Source organism: Pterocles gutturalis, unplaced genomic scaffold (genome assembly GCF_000699245.1).
Source record: "Pterocles gutturalis isolate BGI_N339 unplaced genomic scaffold, ASM69924v1 scaffold1690, whole genome shotgun sequence".
Classification (NCBI taxonomy): domain Eukaryota; kingdom Metazoa; phylum Chordata; class Aves; order Pterocliformes; family Pteroclidae; genus Pterocles; species Pterocles gutturalis.
Genome location: NW_010143042.1, coordinates 8,091 through 31,172, shown reverse-complemented (window position 1 = coordinate 31,172; position 23,082 = coordinate 8,091). Strand labels below are relative to the sequence as shown.

The following is a 23,082-nucleotide window of genomic DNA, read 5'->3' as shown; positions in this document are numbered from 1 at the left end:
GCCTGGGTCTTCTTACAAGGGGCGCTTGGTCAGTACACTGTGTGGTCATGTTTTGTTCATCAGCAAGCATCTGCTGACTTTAACAGTTATCGTGTTGATTCACACAGCCAGCTGGGCTGCCACACACCAGTCACAGCTGAGAGCTAACGGCAACTGGTAGCAAATTCAAACCACTGAGCAAGATGTGAAATAACTGCTATGGTCTTACTAATCCTCAGACTTTTCCCATTTTCCTCCTCTTCCATATTCTCCTCTTTGGATTTTAATTGAGGTAACGAGAAGTAAAATCACTTATTAGGAAATATAAAGGCAGATCATCTCAAACTTCAGTACTTACGAATTGTAGTTCCATTCACTTGATAGGTACAAGTTACGCCATCAGTTTTCCCACCAAGAGTTAAGCCGCTTCCTCTAAGAACAACTTGAAACTCCTCTGGAGAGCAAACCAAAAAACCAAAATCACTGATCTTTAGTGCACTGCAGTAAGTGAGACAAGGATAATTTCTATATAGCCTCCAGTAAATGGAGCACAACATCATAATGCTTCACAGCTACTCAGGTCACCTTTTTAATTGACCCCTGGTACTGCAACCTGCAGTTAGGTCACTATAGGGAAAATAAAGATTTGTCCCCAAATTCTTATCACTGAGGCAGCACTATTAAATGTAAGTTGATTCTGACTATCAACAGGATCTGGGCAAGTGAATTCCTTGGGTCTCAGCTGCACAGTAAGAAACAGTTTCTCAGTGACTATTGTGATAACTGAGAAATCTGGGTCTCATAACAAGACAACTCCCCAAGCTTGGAGCAGGTCCACTTAAAGTGCCAGATGAAGAAAACATTCCTCCTCAGTACTATTTCTCTGGAAGTTGCACAAGGACCACACTATTTGTAAACTGTGGAGAGGAGGAGGGAAAACGGTTTGTTTACCAAGGCCCCTGACTTCACTGAGGTGATCCATGTTTTTACAGAAACATCAAAATAAGGAGATTTTGCAACTACCTTATGTTGATTGGTCTCAAAGTATGTGTGGGTTGTGAAACCCAGGAAGAAGACAAGCCCTTAAAATTTTGTGCAACTCTTCTACTTAAATGTATTACCACTTGCTGCTCAAAAATGCAGTCAAATGCTCTGCTAACACTCCAGGGATTCAGGGCAGGGCACTACAAATATTCTCACGAATTTATATGAACATATGTCACCAGGATTCCCAGAACTTACCTCAGTGACCACAGGGATCAGTATACGAGTGTCACAGAAGAAACATCATTGCTTTGAATACAAGGGCAAGTGCAGAGCGTGACTAATGGGAGAGCGGCAGACAAATGCCTCTCAAACTTTTCCATGCATTACCTAAATGATGAAAGTAGGCCCTGGAAGATAGCTCTTTTGAGGAGAAAAATAAGTCAACAGAGAAGGACCTGACCTTTCTTAAACTTCTAGAGGATTTTTTTAGATAGAGGTGGCTTATTCTAGAGACCTGTGGGGTTTTCCTTTGGGTGTAATATGGAAATCTCATAGTCCTATAATAATTGAATATTATTTTTAAATTATAAAAACTTACCTCCCACACAGACACTGGATGGCTCCAAATATAAAATCTCAGTGCATGATTGCTTCAAAACCTATTGCAAAGGAGAAAACTCGTCATAAATAGGCTTCAGAGTGCTCTTTCAGTGAGGACCTTGTCCCTAGAAGATGCACATGCACAGCTGCAGGTTTGACTGGCCCAAGTCTGACTTTGTAGGACATTGCCTCGACCATGTAAAACTTCTACATGCCTGCACAGCCATGTCTCCTAAGAAGGCATAAGACTGGGATTAGTTTGTTAAATCTGGGACAGTCTTCAAAACACACTGATGTCTGATTTTGGCCTTTAAATTTCTGTCCAGATCCTTAACCTAATTTTCCAAGAACCCCATCCTAAAATTTAAGCCAAAAATTAGTCACAAGAAGCCTGATCCAAAATCTAATCCAGTCAAAAGCAGTCTTCCAACAATCGGTAGGTCAAGCCAAGTGCAAGTTATTCCAAGTGCTGGCACCCTGCCCTGTGTAAAGCAGAGCAGGAACACACGGTGTTCTTGACTGCGTTGCGTTCTGTTGGATTGGTTTTTTTCACTGCCGTACCAGGCAGCCTGCTTTGATTCTCCAACCATTCAGGCAATATGCTTCCAGAAGGCTGGAACAAAACAATACTCCTACAGGTGACGTAGAAATACAAGAGATGGAAGGCAAGAGAAAGGAGGAGCTACGCACCCTTGAACAATTTGTACTTGTAAGGTGCCAGACACCAGCCTTAGTTACAGACAAGTCACATTTTAGCATTTTCAGATGCATCAAGTGATCAGGTTATCCATGGTCACTAAAGCAGAACCATAAACAGCACCCAGGTACTGATACTGAGGACCACCTCACTCTCCATTCAAAAATGGTGCGTCTGAGGAGCCATGGGTCAAGCTTATCTGACTACAGCTGTTGCTGGAAGCTAATCGTGAGACTGTACTCTCCTCCCACTGCCAGGATCTCAATCCCACAGCAGGGCCCCATGTCTTCCCTCTTACTCCAGGAAGGAGCTGTGATCTCTCTTACTGAAATGTTAACCCTCTTTTCTGCAAGCAGGTAACAGGATTTCTGATAACTCAGGGGGAATCATTCTCTTGAAGCTTGCAGGGTAAACACACACAAACAATCCACAATTCCACTTCCTTCTACCTTCACATGACAATGTGCCATTTTTCCCCATGGCTTTTAATCTTCCTCTCACTCAGAGAACTTTCATTATGGATTTATATAGCTTTCCCTGTGAGAGGTGGTATATTTTTTAGCAGTCATTCATATATAATACTGCATGGAATCACCTCGGGTTCCTGTAATCACGTGCACAGTAGAAAGTCTACTTCTCTACCTCCATTTGCTGAAACTCTGCTGCTTCTGAGCTGGCCTGTCAGTAAATGTAACTCTGTCCTACTCTTAGCTCCTTTTTCCTTCCTTTAAATGCATCTTTTTTTACTCTGTCTACTCTATTTGCTAGTGATTTCTGTTGGTACAGAAGCAATAACGCATTTGTCAGTGCACACACTCAAAAAGCACACCAGCTTCCAGGACAGAGAATAACCTGCCTCATCTAACACCTTCCGTATCACCTGTCTTCCCATCTTCCCACAAACTGCTGTGCGCACATGAGCTTTGTACTGCCTTCAAAACTGATTCATAAACTTTAAGTAGTATCTAAAAAAAAAAAAAAAAAAAAGACTTTGCAGGCGCATACGTTTGGATGAGACACAGCAATAGGGATCTTTGGAAAGAATGTAGCTGGGAGTTCAGTGCAAGTAGACCAGTTTATATTAGCTGAGGATCTCGTTTCCAAAAAAGGACTGAGCTTTTGATTCCTGTTTCAGTGCAGAGAGATGAAGTGTTACTTAGTTTATTTTTGGAGGGTGGGAGAAAATTTTTTATGCAAAATAAAATACAGAAGGAATAAAGCATTTTATTCTTCTCCTGTAAAAACACATTCTGTTTTTTCCTTCTGATGAGACTGAGTCGCGTGAATAGTCCCATGAGAGCCAATGAGACTACAGACGTGCTTTAATATGAAGTACAGAGCTAGCAGGTGCCAGTATCAAGGCTCACTGAATTCATTACATTTTTTTTAGAGCAGCACTAGGTAGGGAAAAATCTTTCCAACTCCTATCCCATCCCCATTTGCCCACTGCCTGATGAAGCAGGGCCACGTTATGAATGGGGCAGGGGAAGGAAGACAGTGGCAAACATAATTAATCTACCTTTCCTTGGAAAGTAGTATTTCTGTAGTTGCACCGTATTTGATAGTGAATTTCTAACACTGTATTTCCAACTGCAATATAAAACAAGAAAATAACCTATCTGGATATGCTTAACTCCCTTCGGATTTAAGAACAAACTGGGGGGTGGGGAACCAACCCCAACAGAGATAAAATACAGCTGAGATAAAATTAACGAACAAAAGTGAATTTTATATAGTGTCCAGGATACACTGATTTCCCCCACAGCAGCATGGAATTCATATTTATACATGTAGATGTGTTGCTCTTGACATAAAGCAGGAAAATACTGGGGTTTAATACTGTTCCTAGAAATAAACAATTGGTTTGATAATTTTTGATCGTAGATAAATAATAGACAATTGCTGTTCCCCACTTGGCTTGAGAAAGCTGTACTGGTCAGAGATCCTCAGTCTCTTTGCAAGTGTAGTGACCTAAGTCTGTCATTTTCACTCAAACAAAGCTTAATTAGGAAAACAAAAAAACTGTGTGAAGATACCAAAATTCATTTTTCTGAGTTACTCAAATTAGTTCTTTTCCATCCTTCAAAAGCTTCTCAATAGACCATGCTCTTAAAAAAAGGGTACTGCTATAGAAATCTGCCTTGTCCTTTAAAATCCTTCCCTTCAGTAACAATCATCAAGGAACCTTAAGAAGCAGAAATAGAAGCAGCCTTTTAAAGACCCAACTGGAATCAGGTGGACTCAACCTAACAGCATATAGGTAGCTCTTTCCTCAACCTTTACTTTCCGGGTTCTTCTCACCACTCCCTCTAAGCAACACCGAAACAATATGCAGAACTGAATTTTCCATCATTAAAGTAAAAATCAGATACAGCATTCTTGCCAGGGATCAAATCCTATTAACTGTACCAAGCACGATCAGTTTGAACAGTTTAGGCCATAAGGATATGGTAACTGGCATTTAGCTGACACAATGGAAAACCTGAAAATATTTTCCAAGACAGCCTTGCTCTTTCACATGTGGGAGAGGAAAATGTATTTTCACATCTCAAAAGGATGTATAGAAACTTGCAGCCTTTCTTTACTCTCCTTTTTTCTCTGGCTCACATTCTTTTCTATCTGTTTTAATCTTTTCCATGCAAGCTGTTCTTTCCAAGCTAGCACAGTGCACTCCAATAAAAAGCTCATGTCTCTTCCTTAGGAGGAATGATGGAAAGGCATCTTACCCACTTTGCCTTATGATGCACGTTCATTATGTAATATGCTGTCGTATCCCTAGATCAGAGCTGTTCCTGTTTCACCCTTTCTAGAGGTGGAAGGATCTTTCAGCAGTAGCTGATGAGGGATTTTCCAAGGTTCGTATGAACAGTCGGAGTTCCCCTTTTCAAGAGGGGGGTGCTTTACCAGGCAGTTGGAAAGGGGTAGGCAGTGGACTCGTGCACAGCGCCTGGGAGTTCTCACGCAGAGTTGAAACCCAGTATCCCTGCCACGTTTGCAGCCCCGGGGAGGGATCTGACCAGTCTCAACAGTTACAGCTTTTAGTGGAGCTTTTGCAGTTGTGTGTTACCGAAACACATTTGAACAATAGCAACATACCAAACAAAGCACACATATAATTTCATCTGCCTTCTTCCCTCCCCTTTAAAAAATTAAAACTAACATTAAACTATCTTGCTGGGGAAACCTGGCCTGTAAAGTCAGCAAGATCATAACAAACTCTACAAAAATCTGTACTATGCTCCCACTTTCCCAGTTCAGGACAATCAAAGAGAATGATCTAGCATTGCAAATTCTTTATTTAGAAACTTACTGCCCACAAGAAAAGTTTAAAAAAAAAAATCACTATATAAGGCCATCCCTGGATAGGATAGTTAAGCACTCTGCTGACATAAAATAAATTCAGATAAGACTATAAATTCACTTAGTTTAACAGCATGCAGGGAGAGATTCAGAGAGTTGATGTTATCCATTTCCAGAGCTCCACACCAAATATAGGGCTCTGTTCTACCAGCCTTGCAAAGGCTTTCCTTCTACCCTCCTCCCTCAACGTTAGCTGTCCCAGAAAGAAACATTTCCCCACAAACTGAAATACAAAACAGAGCAGAAACCTGTTAGCCTGTGTCCCGTCTTCTTACAGCTTCAGAAATGGAGAACCGAGGGGTTCTGAGACACAGCTGTGCAGTGCAGAATTGATTACAGCTGGAAACACACAGGCTAATCAAAGGGGAGAGGGTCACACCAAAGTCACACCTGTGAGCTTGTCATTTTAACCCTTGTTAGGAAGCAAGTGCGGCTGCTGGAAAAAGAAAAGGCAATAGTGCTGCTCCTTGAGGTAGTCAGTCTCTTGTACTTAAAGAAGATGAGACTTGAAATTCAGGCCCCAAACATCCTCTTGTTCATCAACAGGCTGCTAAGGAAACCCTATTCCGTAGCTCCTCCGTATACAGGATTTGTTGTACACATACATCGCTGGCATGTTGCAGCAGCTGACCATCCAAGATTTAAAAAATTTGTTTTCTATGAACAGTTTTTACAAAAGGTGCATCAATAACAAGCAGCATGAATGCAGCTTATGCTCAGTGCTGAGAACACAGAACCATAGAATGGTTTGGGTTGGGAAGGACCTTCAAGATCATGGAGTTCCCAACCCCCTGCCATGGGCAGGGACACATCACCCAGAACAGCTTCTGAGGGTTAGCTGAAGGCAGAAGAGCCTCTGAGGCTTTTAGTGAAATCACATCTTACTGCTATTAAGTGAATGGATGCTGTACGGTCTTCACAGCATTCTCAGTGATGTGAGTTAATCATTTCAGAATACTTCTGAGAGCAGAGTTATCAGACTAAAGGCATCTGAGATATCCCGTGGGCACTCAAACACAAATTCATCCTTGATGTAAACTCAATGACATACATTGGGATTCTCTTTGGCCAAACAAGCTTTTCTTTGCTAGAAAAGGATCCCTCACAAACCAGCTGCTGGACTGCCCAATTCTGTCTGAGCCAGTTAGCCTGTTCTTTAACTGCACATGTAACTTTAAGCATATGAGTATCCTGTTCAATACAAAGGGGTGAGATCCTGGCTTACAGGTAAAGATGTCCCTTGCTGGGTCAGGGCTTTGATGTCCCATGCAGAAAATCAGACTCCACTTTCTTCCACAACAGTCCTGTAGAATCTGACATGCGCGCAGCTCTCAGAGTCTCTGTCCTTTAGAAGACTCTATGCACTCAGCTGTTACTGTCAAACGCTTTCTACCAGCTTACTAAGAGAAGCAAAGTGGACAGCAATCGGAACCAGAAAAGCTGACTAGCATGCCAGTATTTTCTTTAAGCCCTATGCTGTCCTATTGTCATGTATCTCCATCTCTCAAGCAATTTCAGAGGCTTACGAGCCACAGTTTGTGTTCAAAAGAAGTTTAATCTTCCTCAGACATAAACAAGAACACACGTAGATTCTTCTTAAAACCATTGTATCAAGTCCATCCACTTCATCAGCCTTTCAGTTTGGGACCGCTTTCCACCTAACAAACTTCTCTCTGAGCAACCTGATTGTAATCAGTACTTAAAATCTGCACCAGTCCTTATCAGTGGCATGGATTTCTACATGCTTCCCCCTAGAAGGTTCCCGAAGGCTTGCATAATCTTCACAGCCCACTTCCTCAGTAAGTGGGTTAGCGTTTTTGTCATTAATAAAGCATTTAAGTCAATTAGAGGCGTTTTACATAAATGTTGTCAGTTTCTGACCTGTAGGTGTCTGAATTGAAAAACAGAATCTTGTTTTGTTAGATTTAAGCTGCAGAAACAATACAGCTACACAAATAATTCCATTAGCATAGAAAAGGCAGATGTCCCTGCAATAAATTGCAAAAAGGCAGCCAAATAACAAGATGCCATAAGCCTCACTAGTGCTTACAGTCTTTGAAAACTCCACCTCTGTTTATAAATTCTGCCTTGTCATAGATCTCGCCCCTACTTTACGCAAATATTTCTTCCCATAGAAAAAGTGCCTTCTGCATCTTCCAGTACCTCTTTAACGTGTCACAGACTGGGCCCAGCTCGGCTTTGACTCCCTTTTCACCCTTCTCGGAATTTAAACAGTAAAGCAGTACGGCTCCTGCAGCTTTTTAAGTATTTTGACTACCATAGACTCAGAACATACTGTGGAGCAGAGCTGAACCATGCGGTACAGTGTTACATGCAGGCTAAAACAACAACGTTCCCTTCCAGCACTTTAATGAATTTCATGTTCCAAGACATTGTGAGAACAATGCACTAGTAACGAGCCACGAGCAACCCAACTGTACATCAACAATTAACAAAACACGCTAAGTGTCAGTTTATTTCACAGCACCATTCGATTTTGCTTAGCCGCAGCATGCAGTTCAAAAGTTTTTGGCAGCAGACAGCACCATAAATCATAACTCCCATGGCATCTGTTCCTCCCCAGAACTGTACGTCGAGTTCAGGGTTTGGGGCAGGTCACCAGTGCAGCTGGATTCTTTATTGAACCACCGTAACAATTTTTAAGTCTACTGTTCTGAAACTAGAAAATTATATAGGTATGTGTAAGGTGTTTGCTTTCTGGTAAACAGATGAGTATAACCATGAACTGCTGGACAAAGAGAGCTCTTTGACACATTTTGATCAGACTTGGCACACTAATAATTTTGAACAACTAAGAATTTCCAGAGTCATTGGTGGCCTTTACCCCATACAGTTCCATTTCAAACATGCACCTCTTTGTTTACATCATTGCTCATCGTAAGCTAATCCCTAACCAGGCTGGCTTGACTCTTTACAGGGGAAGGCAGTATGGTTCTGTAAACACAACTGCATGTGCTGTAATAAAACAAATGCATCTAACTTGCTATTTCCAGAACCAAGTTTCAAAGAGGAAAAAAATGTTCACCTTTAAAAAATATCTTATTTGCTATACTCATGTATGGCAAGACATGTGAAAAATACAATGACAGTGCATATAATCGCTTCACAGCCTGTGTGCAAAAGTATATTTACAGCGGTATTAGCTCCTGCCCGTTGCACTCTGAGCTTGCGCCTGGAGCGCTGCCTGTTGATACCCTGCCAGCCAGCCATGCGTACGCTCACTGCAAGATGTGTGCTCCACAATTCAGAAACACGGCAAAACAGCACGAAAAACAGCCTGAAATGCTAGCCTAGCAGTGGTTTTTCTGTGGAGACTTCCACTCCCTTTTCTTTCATCTCTCCCTCCCAAGAGTGGGTTTACCGTTTTCTCTAGGGATGCTATAAACAAAACACCTAGTGGGCAAAATGCAGCCAGCCGTGAGGAAAGCAGATCTAGGAACCACGGCGAACTACAGACATGATTAAAACTGGAGAAGCTATGATCATAGTTCGACATGCAGACAGGATGTGCTCCTTCTCAAGGACTGTGTCAAGCGCCTCTCAGTTAACCACAAAACCTGCACCAGGAAGAGCCGCACCTATAAACAAAACACCTAGTGGGCAAAATGCAGCCAGCCGTGAGGAAAGCAGATCTAGGAACCACGGCGAACTACAGACATGATTAAAACTGGAGAAGCTATGATCATAGTTCGACATGCAGACAGGATGTGCTCCTTCTCAAGGACTGTGTCAAGCGCCTCTCAGTTAACCACGAAACCTGCACCAGGAAGAGCCGCATATCCTGCTCCAGATATAGTGGTAGTGTGCACGAGCTAGCCCCCTCCAAACCTCGGTCACTGCAAAACACGGATGCTTAGTTTGGTAAAATGTACTGAAAGAAGGGGTCAAGACAGGAAGATGCACACATCACAGCTAACTCACTGTTAGTGTCTGAGAGGGCCCTGAGAACACAGGAGCATTTTAACCACCTTTAGCATTCTCGCTCTCAGTTGGATCTGTGCACATAGACAAAGGCTCTGTTAATTGCCAGCTGTGACATTCAGGCTCTGCCGGGTGTTTCCTCATTAGGGACAGCCCACACCTTTGGTCTCCCGCTGAGTGCTAACGGGGAAGGGCACACACCTGTACGCCAGGGCTGGGGAGCAGGTATTTACGAGGCAGGCAGGAACCAAGCTGCTGGGCTGTGCTCCTGGAGCAGTGTGTGTCAGGGGGTTCTAGGAACCCTGGGTCAGAGCTCTGTGAAACTGTCTGAGGCTGTGGAACGATGCTCTTGAGTTAGTCCCTTCTCTGGTGAGTTAATGTCTTCTTGAGCTTCATCCCAGCTTGGAGCTGTAAAACTCAGAAGAACGGGTAATGAAAAGAGGGCTGTGCTATTGTTTGGTTTGGTCACTTGGAGCTAGGGTAAGCTCGCAGCCCATCTGGCTGGAGTGAGTCAAGCAGAACCTACCACAACAGAGTGCACCCTGGTGCTTAGTTGAGTTCCTAAAATGATTTTGCCTCATTTGTGCTGATTGGCTGGATTCGGACTGGGCTTAACCCATGGCTCCATGTGGTTTTGTTTTCTGTGAGTCATTTAGAGGAACTATTGGCAGCTTTATTCCTTTTTTTTTTTTTTTCCTGTAACTTAAAACTTTTTTTTGTACTATTGCTGAGGCAGTAAAAAGGAAATGAAAGTAAAGCAGGAGGTGTTTAATTGGTGTAATGGACTCATTTGCTATTTTCTTTTGGAGAATGAAATGCTGACTGTCCATTGATTTGTGTTTTTCATACAGAATTCATTGAACATTATCGCATGTAAAGTGAAGATGTGTGAAACTGGGGTGGTGAAAAGCTTGGGCAGTATGTACATTGGTATCATTACAGGCTTCTCTCATTCATGAGTTGCTGCTTTTTCTTAACTGACCAGGAGTCGTGCCCCCTGATGCTCTGGTGGAGTTAGGCTTTAAAGATAAAGACCTGGAGGAGGTTACGAGAAAAAGAGAATAGAAGTAGAGCCCTTGATTTCACTGATCACACGTGAGCAACCTGAATCATGCTCAGGATCCTTAGGTCAGAAGCACCTCTGCAGCACACCCTATGCTCTAGACAGGCCAGCTTCTCCATACAGTGACTCATTTTTAAACTCCCTCAAGTTAATCACTCCCTAAATGCAAGGGAAATCTTGCCTTCTTTCAGATGGTGTCGCAAGGGCTGTGTCATTATCATCTGAACTTAATGAAAAAATGGCATCCACATGCACAATGAAATTCCTTACTCCATCTGTGGGTCAGTCCCACACCACGTGTCTCTGCTGTGTTAAAGCAAGCCCTGCCATTTCCCACTCTTTTCCAGTGCTAATCTTGAGGAAAACAAGGAGGCAGCAGGCCCACCTCACATGAAACGTAATACAATCCAAATAATGTGGAATTAAACGTGCTTTCACAGGAAACACCATGTCTATGCTTCTCTCCAACAAAGTCACGGCAAAGGAACCACAGCAGTTCCTAAAGGGATCTACCTCTCTCTGCCGCCAAACATCTGTGCTCTCAAGCGCAACTTGCTGCCAATTTCGGTGTACCTCCTGACACTGCTCAGCAAAGCCTTAGGTGAAGAGCAAGGAGAAAGGGGGTGGGGGGAAGGCTGCTATCCTGTCCCCTATCTAAATGAAAAAAAATCCCCGAGACATATGGTCTTGCATAAAATAACCATCAGAGAGAAGCCTGGTGCAGTGTCAGGTTAGTGAGAATATTCTAATTATACAATGTCTAAGCAGTACCTCATTTGCAGTCACTGAGTAAACTAAATGCAGATTACAAAACCGTGGGACATAAGACGTGTATTTTAGCAGCATCAGAACCCTTAACCCTCAAATTACTAAAAACAACCCCAAGCCCATTACTTATCAAGAAATGTAAATAAGAATCAAGACAAACTGTTACTTTCCATAACAGGAAAAAAGTTGTTGGGGCTTTTTTTTTTTCTTTTTGATTGGAAAGGAAAATCTGGCTTGAAGAAACTTATCACAAAGGAAACACTAGATGTCATTTGGACTTGTGAGTCCTTCGTTTTAAGCAAGTTTTGTGGCATCCCTTATGTAACAGAACGGATAGCCATGCAGGGATAGCTGACAAGTCAAATCCAAATCACAGGGCACATGCACGCTCACCCAAACTGGAACCACGTCAGTTATGTTGCCGGCTTATCAAGCGCTCTGTTCTCCAGGAGAACATTATATGGTTTGTAATATGTCAGCAAATGTCAAATTAAGGGCTGCACAGCAGTGAAGGGTAGAGCAGAAAGCGTTCTATTCCAGGCCATTGATTCCTTTTAACAACTACATGCAGTAATTCCCAAAACTATCTACTCAGTCTCCATCACATGGAAAACATAGCACAACGTTAGCTCTAAACCTTGCACCCAGTGCAGCTTGAACATTAGACCATCCAAGGGGATTAAAGAAGATGACTGATTTAATCAGAATAATTGTTTTAATGATAACTTGTTGCATTTCTCCTCCCCCCACCTCCCTAAATGTTTAATAGTTCACTTCCTGGATTCCCAGTGCATAAACTGAGCATATTTTCTTCCTACAGGAAATGATCCAATTAAGTTGATGTATAATTGATAATGAACCGTTTAAGCTGATTTTTCTATTGAAAAAACTGAAGGGCGTGCAGTCAGTTGGCTGACCCTTCTCCCCTCATCTGCAGCTGAGGGACATCGCTTAAGGACAGAGGGGGGAGCAGTCTCTGGGTACTCTAAGCAAGGTAAACTAGGGAGGAATTTCAGCTCCAGTGAGCTGAGCTGGCTCAGGGCAGAAGTATTGACTGCTTCAAAATAATTTAGTCCCTGATTACTACTCAGTAACCAAGTTGTTTGCAAGTTGGCCACTGAGACGCAAGCAGCTGAGGCAGAGGCAGCTCAGTAAATATTCATGAGAGATAACTGTGCATTTACCAGAATGTCTAACACTGGTGCGCTAACTGCTGCAGTTGTTAGGCTTCCCAATCTCCATAAATGTCAACTCTGCCAACCTGTCTTGTTGCCTTACAGTAGGTGAAAGTAGGACATGTTGATTGACTTGTATGAGTCGAATATGTCTAACACTGGTGCGCTAACTGCTGCAGTTGTTAGGCTTCCCAATCTCCATAAATGTCAACTCTGTTGATTGACTTGTACGAGTCGAATAATTTCCTATCACCCCAGTGCAAGAGCCAGGTGAGACTGAGGAAGGGCTGTTGATAGCATATCTAGTGCAGAAGGCATCTGAGATTGATGGAGAGAGGCTGGAGCCCATTTTTGTGAAGTCATTGCAATAAGTTTTACAACCCTGAAGGCTTAAAATTGTTCTTAACATGAAACATCTCTGGCCTACCTCAACAAAACCGACTACCCCTCGCCAGACTTTGTTCTTTCCCCGCCTCTGGCACCAACTCACTGTCCAGCATGGGTTGCTCACCTCTCTCCTTGCTGACTTTTTTGTTAGACTATAAGGTGTCCAGGTACAGCTCTGCTTTTACCATCAGCAGCCTGTGTGGCTCCTCCATCTCTGGAGGCATCAGGGTACCAGCACGGTGGTAACTGAAGATGAGAAGTGACTAGTCGGGTACTGAGAGCTGTGGAGTGTGCCGCTGCCAGGTACATTTTACACAGTGTTTCACTTTGGGCCCCACTGATCCGGCTTGTCATCAGTCCGTGTAACTTAAAGGTAGGAATGCACTGTCATGCCCAGTGACTGGTACAGGAACCATCTAACTGACATGGACACCTTCTGGGTATTCAATAGATACCCCTCACTGTTGCTCAAACGAGTATCAATTGCAGAGGGATTTTGATGACTGTTCTTTCCAATCAAAGCAGACTTCTCTCTGTTACCAAGAGGCTTACTGGAAAGAATTTTTACAATTAGGCAGTGAGATTTTTATGGCACTACCTGCTTATACCACTTTAGCAAGACTGCCACTGGGTATGTGATGAATATGGTTTTTTCAAGGACCCTGGATACATTTAATCCTTCGTTCCATTTCACTGCTCCTAAGTACATTTGGTTTATGGTTCTAAGTAACTCCAGCCTTGGAGTTTATATCCTACAAACACTGAGGTTTCCTCTCCCCCAGGTTCCCCTTTCACCGAGAGGTAGATACTAAGACCACGCAGCAAGTGATGCTATGAATTTTAGTGCAGTGGTGGGGTTTTTTTCCACAAAAAAAGGTCAATCTGATAAGAACTACTGATGCGTGTATTACTCTGTTCTTCCAAGAATCGTTCCTTCCTGTCGCACTGTCCCTTTCCACACTGCAGTTAGACTGTTAGCTAGCCTTCCTGCAGTGTTTGTGAATACTATTCCTGTAGGCAGAGCTGAACACAGCGGTCTAGGCACAGCTGCAGGGACGCTGTCCACAGGCAATTAGTAACTTGCTCTGCTGTGTCCTGTCTCTCCATACCTACACTGAGACTCAAGACTTAATGAGTCTCTTACTTCGTTGCAATATTATCTATAAATCCGCAACTATTTTTGGACAAGCCTACAACTTTATGCTACAGATTGGGGTTTTTTTCCCTGATGGGCTCAGCCAACCTGGAGACAAATTGGCTTCAGAAGTACAAGGTAAAATATTCTAGCTGATGCAACTGCTCAGCTTACATGCCTCGATGAAGTTTTTTTGTCCAGTATGTTTAAGGGTGGTTCTCCCCCATAAAATGACCAATTCAAAACTGAGCACCTGCAAAATGAACAAGCAAAACCAGAGCTTAATAATTCTATTTCTAATCCTTCTCAGGTAGAATCCTTAAGAAATTTTGTAATAGTTAAAGATAAAACAATTCTGGACTGAACTTTTTTTAAACTGACTACTTCCTCTTAAATTCTGTGTGTAACAGTTCCTGTAGTCTTATCTGATAAGTTGTTGTGGGGTTTCTTAAGTACAAAATACATTTTAACTTCCTGTATTGAGTGCTTCCAGCTCCGTTTAGCATAACAATGAGTTTAAATCTACTTAAATCTGTCACATACTCTAATGATGTTACTAAAGTGAGTGCCATTAACATAACTTTTAAAGGCAGGAACCTTGTCCAATTCTGCCTGCAGAGACAACCAGCTTTCACTCACGTTATCAGCAGGACTTGTTTGCTTAAGCGAAAGTGGAACCAGGGATCTTCACTGGGTTTGTTTTTCAGAATGAGGCACATACAAGCAATTCAGGTTTGCTGAGCTGTGCAGGCCACGCGCACGGAAACGTGCCACAAAAGGAGGCAAAATATGAAAAAATTGCAGGAAAAACTGTAAACAAAACCTCATGCTGATTTACAGTGGAGTGTTATGGGAATGTTACAGAAACTTCAGCCTTATGAAAGATACAGTCCCATGCATATCAAACTGGGCAAGGGTGGACAGACAGGGTGCTAGAAAATGTGTGGAGCCTTCCACCAATGGAGGAGAGACACACTGTCCTGTCTAAAGCCTCTGTCTGTTCAAGTGGTAACAGCACCTTGGCTCCCAACTCCTTAAATTTAAGCGCTGCTTCTCATTATTCTTCCCATCATAGTTTTATAAGTTAAAATTAGTAGTGTTCAGAAGGGCAACATTACCTGCTTCTATGAATACAAACACACTCTTCTCCCTTCCTTGACAGGGAGTCCAATTCTGGTTTTGCATTACAGAGGAGAGTTTACCCGGTGCCTGAGATATTACCCAACTCTCTTAAGGCGGTCAGCCCCCCAGCCTCTCGTCGCCTTGCAGAAACCAATCCCTTGGTGAAATGGTGAGTCTCGGACTGAGCTATTTGATAAGCACAAAGTCTCCGCAGTTTCTCCCGGTGAAAGTGCTGGTTCAGGACCATATGTGGTTAGATGCAATTGAGGCACTCCTCAGTTAGCTTGCTTACAGCTCAGCACCCTTGTGTCAAAAGACGCACAGCCAGCCAGGAAGGTGTTATTTTGGTTATGACAGACGGACTCAGATCCAATAATGTAAATTCCCAAAAGGTTCTTTATCAAATAGGTTAAAAAAAATGTAAATAATTTATAGGAAAGGGAAAAAAGAATGGGTTTCATTTCCTTATACAGTACTAAACTGTCACATGGTGATATAAACTGTGCACTCCAAAACCATTACAGTTCACACTGTTATGGCTTGCTCATGAGGCCGTAGTCCATGAAATTATCAGCCAAACTACATCAGTAAACTCTTCCTGATAGCATAACTTGCCTTCAGCATTTTTCTTTTAAGCTCTAGACTTCTGCTTAGATTTATTTGCTCTGACAATGCTGTTTAGTTACTACTTTGTAAAGTTAGATATTAGCAATGCCAGAAGAGCTGGAAACTTCACAAAATGGTGGCCCCTTCAGAAGACTGCACAGATTTAATCGTTAGTTGATATTATTCAACAGAAACACAGCACAGCATGGGGGTGCTTAGATCCTTACTAACTGCACTGGGATTTTATCTGAAGTAAGAAGAAGGTCAAAACACAAAGCAAGTTTTTCACCATCTGAGCTAGGTTTTCTCTAAATGCTAATCTCCAACTGTCTTGAATGTTAATCCATGGCCACGATTAAACATATTTTGTTTATCTGTCCAAAGACAGTAAGTTGGAATAATTGCTTAGCCCTCAAACTACAGCAGAAGCACGTACTAACAGATACTCTATGATAAAGCTCATCACTTTTTTGGCATCAACAACCAAAGATTAAGTGCTCAGCTTTCCTGGATTTTGCTACAAGTATAACAAGCTAAAAAGTTTCACAGCTGAGTCCAGTAAAGAGAAATGCAGCAGAGGCTTTGTGCATTCCTATTGAATAGTTTCATGTTATAGTTTTGCTCATGGGTTTTAATTGCTGGATCACTGCCATTTCTGTAAACAGTATATTTTTTTCTAAACAAGAAGTGTTCAACAATGTTCATGGAGTTTCAGAACAGCACCTTTGACACCACACTTTAAGCAATACTTCTGCATGTTTGTGACGAGGGTATTTTGTTTTCATCTGTTTTGAAGTTAGCTTTCCCTTCTGTGACAGTGTCTCTCTCAGCCTGTATTCTCTAGCTAACTTGCAAACTGAAATGGATTTTAAGTGGGGAATAAAAAGGAAACCTGTGACTATTTCATGTTCAGCTTCTGCTTATCAATTTCATAATGCAGTGAGAATGAATTGTCACAACCGGTCAAAAGCCCTTCAAAGAAAAATAACAAAAAATCATGTTCATACAGCCACCACATATGTATTAAAAAAAAAAAAATTTAAAAAACCCTTATTTATGGATACTTATCCATGCTCTATGGTAAAACAATAATGCTGGCAGGGTATCATTCTCCCACTGCTTCCAACCAATACATTTAACGTGCTTACTAGAGAAGAGAAAGCACAGTGTCAAATGCCTGGACTCCTAAATGAAACTCCAGTTAGATTCAGTGCTCTTCAGGAAGCTGTCAACAATATTCAAGCCTCTAAAAGCTCCAGGAGCTGTCAAATCACCAACACCAACTGTTTTTGTTTGATCCTCTGTCCCAACAAATGAGACTGATGCAGGTAAGGCTGAAGTCAGTTGATGTGTTTCCTATCAGAAAGGCTTTCTTGTGCTCTTTCATTTATGAGCAAAAGCATTTTCCACAGCCACAACCTAAGAGTCTTTTTATGGACAGCAATACGCAGTAAACCAAGTGTTGAAATGTCTATTCCAGCTGCGCTCCATTAAATAAAACCCTAAACAACACAGGAGTTGGGTCACAGTTTAAAGGAGCAGACAATGCATTTAAGCTGTAGAATAGGGTACTTGAAGTTTGCTTTTTCTGTGCAATTCCTGTCAGTGCTAAGATGTTATCTTAAAACAAGGTGCTGCCATTAAGCACGTCTTTTCTTGCTCTACAGCTGCGTTATGCGCAAATCTGGGATTTTTCACAAGTGCCACAAGAAGGTGGATCCAGGCTTGTGCAAACACCGTCTGCCAAATCTTATCAGAAAAGCTTCCCCCACCCTGTCCACAAAAAAGTGAAGGTGACTGAAAGCTCCTGGGAGGTACAGAAGAGCCAGACTGGCACTGCAACTAGCCGGAGACTGCCCAAAAATACCTTGGCCAAGAATGGGGGATAAGGGGACAGCCTACAGGACATGCCACTCTTCTGCATGTTGGAATTACAGACTCTTCAAGCTTAGCTCTTCAGAAATCTCAAGCGATTGTACTCTTGCTGCTTCCTCAAAGAGCAAGAAGAGTGGAGAAACCTGACTCCTTGGAAGGGACCACTCTGCAGGTCAGTGACCCGTGTTGGAAGGGAAACTCCCAATGCAAATGTCTTTATTCCTTTATGTAATTCTGTCTCGACATAGACATTTTTAAATGGAGTATCCTTGGAAACTTAATATAATCAATTGGGGTTAAACATTCAGCTCTTATAAGCGTATCACTAGTGGCTTCACTGTTGCATCACTTTGCGCTACTGGAATAACTGATTGATTGTTTTAAGTATTTGAAATGGCACAGAATGAGATTTTTAAAAAGGAGTAACACATTGGGTGTACTATCTTTTCACAAAGATAAATGTCACTGCATTAAAGGGTTGATTATATCTCTTTAGAATGTGCAAGGAAGCTTCTGAAATTACATTTATTTTAAGTGACAAGAAGGAAAATAAGTCATTTCATTATGACGTTAGCTTCCACTAAAACCACGCTATCCAAAGGAAGTGGTAAATTCATGACTGCATAATATCCTGTATGTAAGTAGCATCTTTTCTTTATTGAGAGAGGAAAAAAAAAAAAGGAAGGGGAAATGAATTATAGTGGGATCTCTCTCAGAAAAAGGATTTAATTATTGGTTTTAACAGTAAGCTTTTTTCCCTTGTGCTGCTTACGTGCAGCAGCAGCAGCACTCTTAACCTCACATAAAACACACAGCCTTTAGTTTAAGATGAGGCAAACCAATTAAGTCCCCATAAGCAAAGCTGTCGTCTTGACACATGGCTAAAATACTGTCCAGACACTGATCACAACCCAAATGTTCCTCTTGCTTTGATCCCTTCTTGCGAATCAGAGTAATTGGTTAAATAGCCCCATCTCACAGATGGGAGTCTCTCATGGCATGCAGGGAAAAAAAGGCAACTCAAAGTCTTACCATTTACTAGGAAAACAAGTGGTTGAAGTCCATGCTAAAGTACGTATTTAGAATGCTTCTCTGTATAGGAAGATTTGTGCAATTCATAAATTTCACTCATTCCTAAAGATTTTAACCAGTTGTTCTCAACATTCTTGGAGTAACAGTTTCAATTTTTTTCAGACTAAACCTATAGCAGCCATTCCTCAATGTATTGCCCTTAAACACACCGCACTCATATGGAGCCCCCAAAATCCATACGAGGTCTGAACATGAATAATTGCAGGAGTGGCAGGCAATGTTAATTTACAGAACTGCATCTCGAAGATAAGGAGAGCTTCATATATTGGAATTACTGATTTAGAAATCAATTCTGCCTGAAGAAGTAAGTGGGAGTGGAGAATATGCTGTAGTCTTGAGGAAATGTTAAGCTTATTTCCTGATACTCACAGAATTGATTATCCCCTTAAGTGCTTGGAATCCTCCAGTGACAGGGAAGACTTGCTCTTTCGTGTCAGCAATTTTTTCAAGCTTTGGAGAGAAAACACGTGCAAACACGTCAACCATTTGGCCAACTAAATTCATCACATTGCTTCTCAGCCTTAAAATGTAAATGGATGTCTAAAAACAACTCCCATCCATTCTGCAAAGAGAAGGAAAATTTTCAGTTCCCTCATAGCTAACTATGTCTCTTCTAAATTGGAGGACTTACTACAACCTACTGCAGCTAACAAAATGGTACAGTGGCTAGCCATCGTGTCAAACCACCACACTAAAGAAACCTTTTAGGGCCTGTATCTTGGCAGTGATTTTGCAACTCTTTCCAGAATTACCTTCCCTGTTCGCTCTTCCTTCCATTAAAAAGCCTTCCTATGTGTCTTCTATCTAAAGGGTCTTTTGTATGCTTCTCCATTTAAGTCACTTTCATGGTACAAGAGTAGCTACAGCCTTGATTAGGACATAGCAGCTCTGGAAGCTTTCAGTCAATGAAAGACATGGACCCTTCTTTCCTTTTCTTATCCCAAGGCTGTTAATACGCTCTGCTTGAAGTTTGTCTATAGCTACTCTGTTCACACAACCAGTAGCCTAATCTGGTTACCATCACAAAGAAAGGGGGTTTGCCTGCATCCTTTCCTGCTGGCAGCTACTGTTAGCAAGGGTCTTTCCGACAGGTCTGCTCGGCAATAAGTGACACCCACGCATTCTATCTGTGTCTATGTACACATCTGAGTGTCTGCTTCCTGAGACAGAGAATACATTATACTGCCTGATGTAAATAAAATTAATTCATATATTACTTAACATTAACTAACTGTATAAACCCTGTGACAAGGTACTGCCTAGTAATCTAAAATGGCAGCATTCTTACCTGTTCTTGTACAAAATCAAGGACGCCAACACAGTAAACTCTAGCCCCCAGCTCTCGGGATTTCTTTGCCTGCCCCAGAATAGAACAGAGGAATAAGCTTTTTTTCATTCAACAGAAAAGGAACAAACTCTTCAGAACAGAACATGCATTTTCACCTAGCACTCACCTCTTTCTCTGCGTACAAGGGAATCTGACCATCTAGCTTGCCATCTGTCAATGCAATGATGATACTAGAAAACCTTGAGGCTCCTTGCTTTGCAATTTGCATGTTGGCCTGTAAACGGAAAATATTTATCCAGCTTAAAATTACACCTGAACTTTTAACCAAGATGCATCTTTGAAGCGAACATAGCATCTGAAACAACACTGAGCCTCATCTTCAAACCCCTCTCTTGCAACAGTCCTCTGGCTCCTTTTTACTCATTACTAACAAGATATTCATCAGTACCTTCCAGTCAGCAGCAAGCCCATCTCCAAAGTGCTGGGGTCACAAACTGATCAACCCTTGGAAACACTCCTTGATTATTTCAGGGTGGATACTCTGTGAGTTGTGCAGCTCACTTCTCTTTAGATCCACCATAAGGTTTCCTTTGCTACTTCCCAGATTGCAAATGCCAGTCAGTATGTTTGAAGATAGAAGAACAGCTTAAAACTCAATTATTTTTTTAAATGGCAAGCTTCTGTTTGCCTAGCTTTTCAGCCTGCAGATCACAATTACAAACTTGGCTTCGCAGGCATAAAGGAAGGAAATTAGTTTCTCTCCGTAATGGTGAAAGCTTAGATCCTCACCTTCAGGGCCCAAGTCTATCAGCAAACTGGCAAAGTATACTGTAACTGTGTGTCTCAAGAAAACAGAAGCAGTTGGGAACTCTGTAATTAAGATAGTCCAACATTAAGACCATTTGCCTTGAAAATGCTGATCTGCGCAGTAAACTCTCCATAAGCACGTGCTCTGGAAGGCACTATCACACTCGCAGCCCTGCAAAGCCATGTAGTACCATGTACTCATTGGCATGCTGCATTAGCTGTTTGAGTCACGACAAAGAACCACTCCCTACTGCAAAGGATCCAGTCAAAGAAATTCCATATGGCAATTTTGTATGATGGCCAATCTTCTGCATGGGGTTTGCACGGTATCTGGGCAATCTTGGGACCACTTAGGAAACCAAAAAGATTTGAGTGCAAGAGGCTGAGACGTACAATCAATCCATTTATGTTACAGGTTGTTGTTGTTATCCAAAGAGTGAGAACAGAGGCTATTTTGTTTGGAAGAAGATGAGTAAAGCCTACCTGTTTTAATCCTTCGTGTATGTATGTGTCACCTGCTGGTTTTACCTCCTTCAAATCCTTAAGACCCTTCTTGATTTTCTCTCTGAAAAGAAAAAGGTAAAAGACTGTTAGCATAATCTGAAGTGGAGAAAGCGGTTAGTTTATTGATGGAAAAATTATTTTGTCTTAAAGGAGGTCTGAAATTAAAATCTGTAATATATATCATTTAGCTGAGATACCATGTGGAGGCACATTTTATATTCACAACAGAAGCGGCACTGTGGCAACAGATATTTTAAACCTAAATAACACAATATGCCTCAGTGAGTCAAAAAGCCAGATTCAAGTAAAATATTTCAGACAGAGCAGATATTGCAAAGACTCAGCATTAAAATAGTCCAACCGGAATTATGTTGCATTAAGTCTACTTTGCTCAATTAAACCAACTTCACTTCCAATCATGCTGCAGTTAAAAAAGAAATCCCCTAAAACAGCAGTTCCACTTGTAGAGAAATCTTCCTGCATACCAATATGCAGGTATTTAATGGGGTAGGACAGAAGAGCAATAATTAAAAATCTTCTTCCTTAAAAAATGCTGAATTTGCAAGGCACCTCTTACATCCAAGGAAAGGGACTAGAATTAAGGATAGTTTTAATTTTTTTGTCTGTTACTACCTTTCTGTCTGACCTTTGACAAGACATCACTCTTGCACAGGTTAAAGTTCACTTATATTTAACAGGAGGATAACGTTGTGCCATTATTTCTCATGGGTCTTTAAATAAATCCATCACTGACTGCGAGATGCTCAGCTAACTATGACGATAAGACCGGAGAAGCTGGCTGGTAGTACGAAAGGAATGATTTCCAGTTAAATCTGTATAAGTGCGGGGGGGAAAAAAGGCATAGAGACTTTACTGAAAGAATTAAATCTTGGAGTTCTTAATTCTTATACAAACAAAGTTCCAGTGAAGCTCAGAGAGAGCTGCCCTAGGAAAGGACAAGCAAAAAGTAAGCAGAGACAAAATTTGGGCCAGAATATATAGAACACTATAACAAATATAGGTGACAAAGAGGAAACCAGCAGGGGTGAGGAGATGGAGAGAAAATACATTGCAGGATGCGTGAAAGCTTTCCTTAGGGCAGACAAAATGAGAAAGAATGCATATGCTGCTCTGCCTGAATGCCACCCACAAGTCATTTGTTCCACTCATGGGCTTCCTCTATGTTTAGAAACTCTGTTCCAAAGTACAATCCATCGCTGTAATAAGCTCCCAATCACAGGACCAACTGATACGATTTGGGGTGGGGGGAGAGGGAAGCAAAAATTAAAAAAGGGAAATGTGGCATTGAATATATGGAAGAGAACAAGTTATGTAAGAGAATACAATCTGTTTGATCCAAATATTTTATATTCAGCCTCTATAGAAACAACTTGAAACTGATTATGTATGAACGCAGATTATAAACCACATACCTAGTGCTTGCCAGAAATGAGTGGCAGCACATCACAGGCGTTAGTGTTCTGCTGCCAAGAAACAAGCAGCAAGTGAAGTCCCAGTTTTCTGAAACAGATTTCATTTTGCAAAAATAGCTTTTGTACAACCGGTTCAGTTCTATTTATCTAAAATGTCTTGTGACCCGGTCACACAGAAATCTCTGGTGTTTCCAGGCCTCTGACTACAAGGGGTTCCAGGAAAATCTTTGGCAGCATGAGCTTTTTTGGCTGCATGTAACCA

General features: G+C 41.7%; 1 protein-coding gene across 1 annotated transcript in view; it reads right to left on the bottom strand.

Moving 5' to 3' along the window:
- Positions 1–23,082, bottom strand: part of ANTXR2 (anthrax toxin receptor 2) — a 51,449-nt gene that overhangs the window by 23,056 nt on the left and 5,311 nt on the right. The window contains exons 2-7 of the mRNA XM_010084559.1: positions 21,367–21,448; positions 20,243–20,350; positions 20,077–20,145; positions 19,158–19,238; positions 1,565–1,625; positions 338–433 (exon numbers count right to left, since the gene is read on the bottom strand). Coding sequence (XP_010082861.1) covers positions 338–433; positions 1,565–1,625; positions 19,158–19,238; positions 20,077–20,145; positions 20,243–20,350; positions 21,367–21,448 — 497 coding nt within the window. The remainder of the gene's footprint in view (positions 1–337; positions 434–1,564; positions 1,626–19,157; positions 19,239–20,076; positions 20,146–20,242; positions 20,351–21,366; positions 21,449–23,082) is intronic.